Below are 10,682 nucleotides of genomic sequence, written 5' to 3' on the forward strand. Positions count from 1 at the left end.
TTACATTCATTTTATATTTATAATATGAAATGTTTGGGGGAAAAAATCATATTCCTAGAGAGGCGACTAGTGTAATCTCTACTAAACTTGATTATGTTTGGAGGCGGAACCAAAGTTAAGCAGCCAATCCCTGAAGGGTTGCCCGCACACGGACCAATTGGTGAACTCACCAATGCAGCCCGCGTTAGTGTGTCCCATGTGTTCCCCATGTGAGAGACGCGTTGAAAACTGGAAATTGGAAGAAACTGTAGATTAATTAATTATTTGAATATACCCTTCTAAAAGCTCACTGTAATTTCTGTCAAAATGAAGAAGAAGAGAAAGGAATCGACTGAAATTAAAACGGAAGATCAGGTTCGTGCGGTTTAATGCAGTTTTCTTATAACATTACTTAGCAAAGTTGTATTTCCAAAATACACCGTTTTTTTAAATGAACTTAAAATAAATCAAATATATTAAAAAGATTTACTTTTGTTGATGTATATATATATACACACAGATGGAGTTACTAGATATCTCTCAGAATGAAGAAGAAAATGAGAAAAAGAGTGCAAAACAGTCTCAGGACTCCAAACGAAAAGCGAAGGGCACCGTGTCAGACGATGGGGTCTTACGTCCAGTCAAGCTGTCCAAAAAAGAGCTGTACAAAGCCCCAACTGTGGAAGAGCTCAACCAGCTGAAAGAAGCAGAGAATCTCTTTCACTGCAGCATATTGAAAATGCAGGTCAGAAATGATTTACATTTTACTGTCTTTGTATGTTATCTCAACATGTTTAAACGTGTCATATCAACACTGAGCTGCTCAGTGCATGATATCCCTGTGAACTGTGGATCCTTTAGCAATGTATATTTTGATGTTTTTATCACTGATTCATATGGATGATGTTCAGATGGAGGAACTGCTGAAAGAAGTGGCCCTTAGTGAGCACAGGAAGAAGCTGGTGGACTCCTTCGTGCAGCAGATCACAGATTTCTTGCAGTGTGTGCCTGAATCTGAAGTTGTGGAGGTCAGAAATCTGTTTGGCATTTCCATCAGCAGCTGTAAAAGTGCTGATTTTTACTGATACTCTGTGGTAGCTGGCAATATCATTTTTCTTAATATTTTTCTCCCTCTCTCTAGTTGGATGATATTTCATGGTTGGCAGGTGTTGAAGTCCCATTCCTCCTCGTCCCATCGACAGCAAAAGGCAAGTTTCACATGGAGCCTCCTGCATCAATCAGCCTGGTGGGCAGTTATCCACTGGGCACGTGTATCAAACCCAAAGTCTCTGTGGACTTGGCTGTTACCATTCCAGCTGTAAGTTATACCTTAAAAACAACATTTCTGCCTGTCTGTTGGTGTATATATAAAATATATTCACGTGTGTGTCTGTCTATAAATCTGTCTGTCTATATATCCATACATCTGACTGTCTCTCTGTCCTTATATATGTCCGTCAAACTGTCTGTGTCTGTCTGTCTATCTGTCTGACCATCCATACATGGATATGTCTGGCTGTAAATATCTATCTTTCTCTCTTCCTGTACATGTATCTGTCTGTGCCAATCTGTCTGTCTATATATGTATAGTCTATAAATTAGGGCTGCACAATAAGTCGCATGTGATATTTAATGCGCATCTTGTCAGTAAAGCCGGTTTGTGATTTATCGTGCAGCCCTACTATAAATCTGTCTGTCTATCTATACATTCATCCGTCTGTCTGTATATATTTGTCTGTCCATCCATCTATGCATGGATATTTTTCTATCTATATATCCATCCACATGTCTGTATGTATCTCTCTGACTATATATCAACTGTATTTCTGCCTATGTATGTGTCTGTCTGTCTCTGTGTCTGTCTGACTGTCTGTCTAAACTATTGTGCATTAGTAGTTCATTCTGTTACAATATGGTGTATTTTCTCTTTGAATCTATTTTACACCCAATGGATGCCATTAACCAGCGGTACTCTCGAAAGCGAGCGCTGTATCTGGCTGGCCTGGCGCGGCATCTCTCCTTCGCAAAGTGTGTGGGTTCACTGCACTACTCTTGTCTACATGGCAACCGACTACGCCCAGTCCTACTTCTCAAACCCCCAGGTACAATTGTTGTAACAGTAGTTTGTGGTACTCATTAGCTCCTCGAATTTTGGATCACATTTACTTGCTTTAAGTGCTTTCATGCCAGAGTGTATACGCTGTTATCATCAGCTCAAATCGTTTTAGCTCCAAAGTTAATTGCTTTTAGCACACCCTTTTCTTTTGCTGTGTGGAGTGCACTAATAGAGGCAACCCTGTGGAAAAAAACTGAGATTGATGGTCTTACTCAGGAGCATGATTATATTCCTCTTTGTTTTAAACTGAAGTGATCATGTAACCTTTGTGTGTGGACTGTAGGTAATGATAGCAGTAAGGTCACGTTAAGGATTCATGCCATTCCACCACCGGACTTCCTCAAACCTAGCCGCTTCCATCCTCAGAAGAACAACATCAGGACTGAGTGGTTTACCGGTGTTCCCAATACGCAGCCAGGTAGTGAGGAATTTTCTGAGATCAATTTCAGTTTCGTGACTGAGGTAGCAAACAATACTGATGATGTTTCTCTCATTTTTATGATGCAGAGAGCAGTGAGCCCCCAACTCCTCATTATAACAGCACAGTTCTTGGAGATCATCTCCCACTGTCACATCTTCAGTTCCTGTCGGCCATCAGTGCACAGTGTCCTGCTTTTGGAGAGGGTGTGGCTCTCCTCAAAGTGTGGCTAAGACAGCGAGAACTGGACCAGGTAAAACCACATCATTTCCGTGTGTTTGTTAAATTTTCTTCCACCAAAATATTAAACAACTGCCAGACTGCTTGTTCTTGCAAACTTTTCTTTTTTAAAGATACATTTTTTTCTGCAGTCAGACAAAAGGAACAAACAACACATATTCTTTTTTCTGTTGCTTCTTTAGGGTGCAGGTTGTTTCTGCGGCTTCCTTGCATCAATGTTAATGGCATATCTTCTGTCCACACACAAAGTGGGCAAAACCATGAATCCCTACCAGCTGTTGAGGAATGCACTGCACTTCTTGGGTAAGTGAGGTCAAAATGATTTTCATAATTTTTTATTTTGGTGGTTATATATGTGTATTAGTGCTGTCAAATGATTAATTGCATGCAAAATAAAATCTTTTGTTTGCATAATATATGAGTGTGTACTGTGTATATTTACCATGTATATATAAATACAAACATGCATGTATATATTTAAGAAAAATATGTAATGCTTATATATTAGATATATTATATAAAATATATAAATGTAAATATTTTCAATATATATACTATACGTGTGTATTTATATATACATAATAAATACACACAGTACACACACACATTATATAAACAAAAACTTTTATTTTGGATGCGATTAAGCTTGATTAATTGTTTGACAGCACTAGTGTGTATTAATCAATATATCTGCTTTTTGCTTTCACATTTTCAGCTTCCACAGATCTGACAGAGAATGGTATCACCTTGGCTAAAAACCCAGACTCAAAAGCGGTGAGCAGAAGTGACTCAAGCATTTATTTGTTGTTTTTAGCCTGTTCTGTCTTGGTTGCATCACCATGCCTTTCTTTTCTCCTGCTTCAGCCTTCACTGCCGGAGTTTCATGCAGCGTTCTCTGTGGTATTTGTGGATCCTTCTGGGCATCTCAATCTGCTTGCAGACATGACAGTTTTTACCTACAAACGGGTGAGCACCGCTGTAGAATCACTGCAGCTCTGTGATAAAGTGATTCACTTACTTATAGTAATGTAAATTTAACATGCTATTTTAATAGAATTAAAATAAAAACAATCCAAAAATGAACACAGTCGGGCCACCTGGCCAGTATATAAGAACTGCTAAGAGATTTTCGTACCAGTGGAGCAGTATTATAGTCCAAGATTTACTCGTATGCCACAATACTATTTTTATCATTTTCAAAAATATGTTTTTGTTAATTGAAATAAAATATAATATTATGGAAAAAAATAAACTAAATGAAAATTAAAAAATGTTTCTTTGGCAAATAAAAAAAAAGTTTAAGTATTAAAAATTGCTAATACTGAAATAAAAATTGAAGGCTAAATAAATATTAGACTATTAAAAACTAGTAAAAATGACAAAAATGCAACAGTATTACTAGTTAATTTTATTTATTAATAATTACTAGTAGTTCTATTACATATTAGTATTACTAATATGAAAATGAAAATGGTTAACTAAAGCAAAAATTTAAATTCAGTGATTAAAATATTAGTAAATAGCGTATAAATAATACTTGCCATATGTTTGATTCATTTATTGACATGGAAATTTAAATGATTTGACAGCCGTTTCTGAATAATCTGACTTTGTCTGTCAGATCCAGCATGAGGCATCACTCTCTCTGACGTTCTGGGATGATCCAACAGTAGATGGCTTCCAGGCTCTGCTCATGACACCCAAATCCATGCTCAGAACATATGATAATGTCTTTAAGTAAGTCTCTGTCCACACAGACCTGCTGCTCTTTTGTTTTGGCATTCATGTATTCTCAAACTCTCTTTCTCACTCTCTTTGGCAGACTGGTTAACCTGGTGAAATTGCAGACCTCCTGTAAAAAGCTTTTACTCCTCAATGAGCTCATGGACCACAGCGGGAACTATGTCCTCACTGCACTTCCGTTCGTTTTGTCCCTCTTGCAGCGAGGGCTTGGAGAAAGGATCCACCTTCTGGTACACTCACTCCCTCAAGACCCTGAGGTAGATTCATTACCAATAACATCTCCTTTGGTTGGTCAAATTGTACTGCATAGGACTCGCCTATCAGAGTATTCCTAAACAGTCTGGATATGTTGTCATTAACTATGTTAATGGTTTTGCAGTGGCCAGTGGACAGTGCACCTCCTAAGCACAAGGACCAGCCGCCTCTGAGCATTGGTTTGCTGCTGAACCTTGAACATGCTCTCTCTGTTCTCGAGAGAGGACCGCCAGCAGATAACCCTAAGGTAAACTAGCTCACATATGCACAGATGTCTTATGTGTATGTGTCTTACAGTTCTGTAGCGGTGTCTGAAAACCCTCTCTGTTGTTGGTGTTTGAAGGCAGCTGAGTTCCGGCAGCTGTGGGGCTCTCTCTCACAGTTGCGGCGCTTCCAGGACGGAGCCATCACCGAGGCAGTGCTGTGGTCAGGGAACTCCATCTCTCACAGGAGATTCATTGTACTGAAGATCATTAATCACCTGCTAGAGCTGTACGTCTCTATTCTGGCTGTTACTTTACTTGAATACACTCTCTAAAGGCGTATTAAATGTTTTAGCCAATTCACAAGTTTACATTAAAGTTTATTTCAGTTAGTGTCTGCCAAACAGTTTTTTGGGTGTTTTGATTATTCAATTTATTAAGTAGCAACTGAATTTCATACCTTGGACCCTGTTTTTAATGTTTAGAAATTAAATATACATTTTAGGTGGGGAAAAAAGCACATAACAGAATTGCTAAAACAAAAAATACTTAATAATCAAACTAAAACAGCAAAATAAAAAAAGCTCAATACAAAATATTAATAAAAGGGTGGGTTTCTGTAGGTCTTAATTTGCCCTTGCATAATTTATCTTAAATCAGAGCAGAAAGGCTCATAATTTAAGAAACTTTAGACATTTGCTCTGGAAAACAAGACAACAAAGATACTGTGGAAGAACATCACTTTTTTCAGCATTATCAGAAGGTACAGTAAAAGTTATTAACATATTCTAGTGGTTGGGAGCATCTTCCTAATACACTGTGTTCTTTCTAGATATTTACATTTAGAGAACTTAACATTGTGTTACCTTCAATTTATTCCTTACATTTTCCTGAAGTCTTAAATATACCTTCATAAAACCTGCAGAATAGTATGTAAATAATACTTAACGCTGATATGTAATAAAATGGATATCAATACTGAAGACACCCAAATGAGTCAGAATCTAATTAAATTGTAATCAACTCAAAATAAAAGCTTGTAAATCAGAATTAAACTGAATATTCATTTCAAGAGAGTACTCTGGAACATTGCAGTTACTTTTTATTGTAACCATTTACTTGGAACATTTTTCTTTTTTACTGCTTTCTCATAAAAAAAATGTTTGTTGTTTTCTTTCATTCTAGTCATGCAGATATCCCCAAATCATGCATCATAGTTGCTGGTGGACAGCTGGATGATGTCATTGCATGTGGCATACAGGTACTTTATAGAAGTGAATGTGGTAAAGGTTTGCTTCATCTGCACATGTTCATGGTATGTCTTTGTCCCCCAGAACCACACTACAGGAGAGGAGGAGAGTCTGGAGGTGGTTCAATCTTACGATGATCTGAGCAGGAAGCTCTGGCAGTTGAAGGATCTGCCACTGTCTATCACGTCAGTGCAGGGTGCCCACCAGGCCTTGAGATACACACAGGTCAGTCACCTCCTCGGCTATATTCACTTGTGTGATATATTCATGTATGTGTCTTAAATTTTCCTCATTTGTCCTCTGCAGGTTTTCCCACCAGTTCCTGTGAGGCTGGACTATTCATTTTTTGAGAAAAAGAAGAACCGTCTTGGATTAGTGCCAAAGGAGAACAATCCTTGCCCTTGCTACATAGCCCCTATTAAAGGTAATGGAATTCAGACTTTATTTAATCTATCAACACATCAAAATGGCATAGTTTCACATGATGTGGATATAATTCAAAAGTTCTTCTTACGTGTTCCACAGAAGAAAATTATACAGGTTTAGAAAAAACTTGAGACAATAAATGTTAGCAGAAGTTACCATCACCCTGATTCCCTCAAAAACTTTTGGATTATTGCCAAAAAACTCTATGTCCAGCACAATTTTATAATTCTTACAAAATGTATTCACCCACAAAATCTTCACAAACTAACCCAACATTTATGAATTTTGAAACCTAAATACAATCTAAATACAAAAAGCTAAAGCTAGGATATGAATAACTGCACAGTCGAAAGACCTTTACATCTCCAACACTAAGCTTCTGACAAGCAGATTTCATATGAAGATTAAAAGACAAGTTGGAAAGTTTAAGTTAGAATAGTTTGCAAGAATTCATGTCTTAAGACCGTTGCACATCGAGTCCGAATTTTCCCACGTTATAAAATAAATACTGTACCCCATAAACACAATCAAACCTTTGAAAAAAAAAGCTGATCAACCACCCCTTTATCCTAAAATCCATTCCCAAAAAATCTGTTGACTTTGGGCTGATGGAAGCGAAAGTGCAAAAAAAAAAAAAAAAAAAAAAAGAAATCCAAACCCATTTCCTGCAGCACTCTATTTTGGGTTGATGTTTATTATGTATGACTCACTGTATTTGAATATGCTGTTATCTTTCCCATTTGTCTTTTGTTTCTCTAGTCATTGTTCATATGGAGGGAAGTGGAAAATGGCCCAGTGAGCCCATGGCAATACGCCATGTTAAAGCAGCCTTTCACATCTGCTTGAGAGAACTTCTGTGCAATCAACACAATTACAGATGTCATGCCACACCTGGCTACCTGGATGTGTGGAAGGTAGCGTGCATTTAGTCATATTTCTGTTATTTTTCACATTTACTATACTAGTAATGTTGTCCAAATGAAGTTACATGCACAATCAACGTTAATTTCACCTTTATCCATTCAGGATGGGCTAGTCTTCCGAATCCAGGTGGCGTACCACAGAGAACCGCAGATCCTGAGGGAAAGCCTGACCCCTGAGGGAATGCTGATCTACAGGGACAACGCTGAGGCCCAGGCGCTGGAGCTGGAGACCCTGCACAAACCTTTTCTAACCAGCACCTTGCATGGGTACAACATACACATAAACATGCAGAACACACTCATCCTTGTCTTGGTAAAGAGCTTGTTTAGATAAATGTATGACATGTCACATGCTAGGCTCCAGCAGCAGTATGGGTGTTTTGGCGTCGTGTGCCGCCTGGCTAAACGCTGGTTGGCATCTCAGTTTCTGTTGGAAGATATCCGAGAGGAAGCAGCTGATCTGCTGGTGGCTTCACTCTTCCTACATCCTGCTCCCTTCACTCCACCAAGGTAATTTGGCAGTCTGCCTCATGTAATCATCATTGTTTGGTGTGTATATACATCCAGTGACACCACACCTTTTCACAGCTCTCCTCAGGTGGGCTTCCTTCGCTTCCTTCACTTGCTTTCCACTTTTGACTGGAAAAACAATCCCCTGATAGTCAACCTCAATGGGAAACTCACAGGTAAGCTTCAGCTTGGGTATTTCACGTTGCTTTTTAGGGCTTCAAAACCATTTTTACTACTTTCAGAAAAGTTGTCGGCTAGTCAGCGGGTCAGGGTTTACTTTATATAAATGCAGTTTTTGCTGCATGGATGGGGATGGAAATGTTCATAAGTCTACTGACCGGTTCATGTCATGAACGGCACAAAAAACAGTCATGTCCCAGTCACTTATAGTTTTGATGTGCCTGGTGTGGTTTGCTTATAACATGTTTTGGTAATATACTCTACTGATCAAAGGACTTGGAAAGAATTCTCTTATGCTCACCAAGGCTGTATTTATTTTATTTAAAAATGCAGTAAAAACTGTAATATTGTGAAATATTGTTACACATTAAAATAACCGTTATATTAAAATGTAATTGTATTATTGTGGTGGCAAAGCTGAATTTTCAGCAGCCATTACTCCAGTTACTTCAGTGTCACATGATCCTTCAGAAATCATTCTAATATGCCGATTTCCTGCTCAAGAAACATTTCTTATTATTATCAATGTTAAAAACAGTTGTGCTCTTTGATACTTTTATGGAAACAGGCTACATTTTTTTCAGGATTTTTAGATGAATAGAAAGTTCAGAACAGCAGCTTTTATTTAAAATATAATTTTTTTGTGACAATGTAAACCTCTTTAATTTGTCTTTTGATTTAATGGAGCCTTGCTAACTAAAAGTATTAATTTCTTAAAAAACAAATACTGACGAAATATATTTCTCAGAGCTTCATTAGGAAATAGAAAATGTCCTAATTTTATCGTCATGTGTAGAACAAGCACAACTGAAGTCATTTGGTCCATGCCGATTCGACACAGATCTAGCACACTGACAAGTAGCAGAACTAATCATCTGTGCACTCCCTGAAACATCTGTGGATACTGAAATGGGTGTTTTTATGTTTCAGCTGTTGAACAAACAGATATAAAGAATGACTTTGTGGCCTCTCGAGAATCTCTTCCCACCATGTTCATAGTCACTCCCAATGACAAGAAAGTCTCTGTTTGGACTAAAGAGGCTCCTTCTGTGCAGGTTTGTAGATCCAGTATTCTCAAATTCTAACATAGATTTGCTCTGTGTACAGTGTGTATAAACATAAGTGTTGTTGTCATCTGTGTAGATGCTCCAGCGTGCCGTCATGTTGGCAGCAGAGAGTCTACGTGTTTTAGAGACTCGGCTTGACTCTGGTGAAAAGCAGGACATGCGGGTCAGTTCCTCTATATTCCACCCGTATAATACAAATTTATGCAGCGCTCATCTTTTTGTTTTTAACCTCACTGTTTGCTTTGGTTCTAGGTGGCATTTCGACCTCCTCTGGAGGCTTATGATGTTCTGATCCACCTCGATTCAAAGCAGGTTCCTCTGTTAGCTAAAGCTGTGGATCCTCCTGTCAATACCTTCCAGCGAGGCACCCATGGAGGACAACCGTACGCTTCGGGAGGAGCTCTGCCAGTCATAGACTATGATCCGGTCCGACTGTATCTGTCTGAGCTCAGGGTTTGTTGTGGTTTTTAATTCACTTTTACTGAATCTTTTCCATTATGCCGTGTTATACTTAAAATAGATCAGATCTATTTTATACCAGTTCTCTTGTGATTTTTAGGACGCATTTGGAGATCTGGCTCTATTTTTCTACGACCCGTATGGCGGAACTGTGATCGCAGTGCTGTGGAAGCCAAATGCCTTTGAGCCAAAACCGTTTAAGGTTTCTCATTTTTTATTTTGAGCTTTTATTTACTATGACCCTGAGTAGGGCTGGCAGAATTTAAGTGAACTGAGTTACAGTTTCTTACTTCTGGTTTTCTGTGTTCTCAGACGTCTTTAATGAACGCCCGCCGGGTGAAGGTGAATGACGATGTGGCAACCACCGTGCCAAATGTAGAAGCCATCCTGCAGGATTTCCGCATCATCGGGGAGGGTCTCGTCAAAAGATTGGAACTGAGAACAGAAAAATGGGTTGTCTAGGATCTGGCAGTAGTTTCTGTAGGAATAACTGTTGATCTGGATGTTGCTGTGTGTTTACTTGTACATTTACATGTACATGTACTCGAATTGTTTCAATTAAATTCTCTGCATCTGCCTTTTTAAAAATATTGTTATGCTGTATTATTGTAATCAAGTAATAACAAAATTGTTTTCCCTTCATACAATGAAAAAAAAAAAAACATAAAGAAAAATTCTTCATAAATGCCACAATTTGTTTGGTTAAACATATTTCCCCCAAATTCTTATTACTGCATTGTGGAAAATAAATGAAAAAGTTGTAGTATTTGTTGTCTTTTTTGCTGTATTTTCTCATTTTTTCTTAACATTATATTTTTAAAAAGTCTCACAAATGATTGATGTATTTAAACAAAAATACAGTTAAAATATTATAATGTTAAATATATTTTTTTAATGTTTTCTATTTTTATTT

General features: G+C 37.9%; 1 protein-coding gene across 1 annotated transcript; it reads left to right on the forward strand.

Moving 5' to 3' along the window:
- Positions 1-171: 171 nt before the first annotated feature.
- nol6 (nucleolar protein 6 (RNA-associated)) lies at positions 172-10,532 on the forward strand. Its single transcript, XM_042724646.1, has 26 exons — positions 172-354; positions 500-724; positions 891-1,007; positions 1,121-1,297; positions 1,913-2,081; positions 2,379-2,513; positions 2,603-2,766; positions 2,936-3,056; positions 3,469-3,527; positions 3,618-3,719; positions 4,375-4,490; positions 4,576-4,753; positions 4,876-4,998; positions 5,095-5,243; positions 6,140-6,215; positions 6,289-6,429; positions 6,511-6,628; positions 7,390-7,544; positions 7,657-7,820; positions 7,911-8,063; positions 8,142-8,239; positions 9,174-9,298; positions 9,387-9,473; positions 9,563-9,763; positions 9,870-9,971; positions 10,082-10,532. Exons 1-26 carry the CDS (start codon positions 307-309, stop codon positions 10,229-10,231), a joined length of 3,453 nt encoding a protein of 1,150 aa, XP_042580580.1. The 5' UTR covers positions 172-306; the 3' UTR covers positions 10,232-10,532.
- The last annotated feature ends 150 nt before the right edge of the window (positions 10,533-10,682 follow it).

The sequence above is a fragment of the Cyprinus carpio genome, chromosome B5 (genome assembly GCF_018340385.1).
Source record: "Cyprinus carpio isolate SPL01 chromosome B5, ASM1834038v1, whole genome shotgun sequence".
Lineage (NCBI taxonomy): Eukaryota > Metazoa > Chordata > Actinopteri > Cypriniformes > Cyprinidae > Cyprinus > Cyprinus carpio.

Excerpts from the sequence above, each read along its gene's own strand:
- nol6 (XM_042724646.1), top strand. The coding sequence starts at position 307 with ATGAAGAAGAAGAGAAAGGAATCGACTGAAATTAAAACGGAAGATCAG. Across the intron at positions 2,082-2,378 it reads CCTACTTCTCAAACCCCCAG|GTAATGATAGCAGTAAGGTC; the intron begins GTACAATTGTTG and ends TGTGGACTGTAG. Across the intron at positions 6,430-6,510 it reads AGGCCTTGAGATACACACAG|GTTTTCCCACCAGTTCCTGT; the intron begins GTCAGTCACCTC and ends TGTCCTCTGCAG.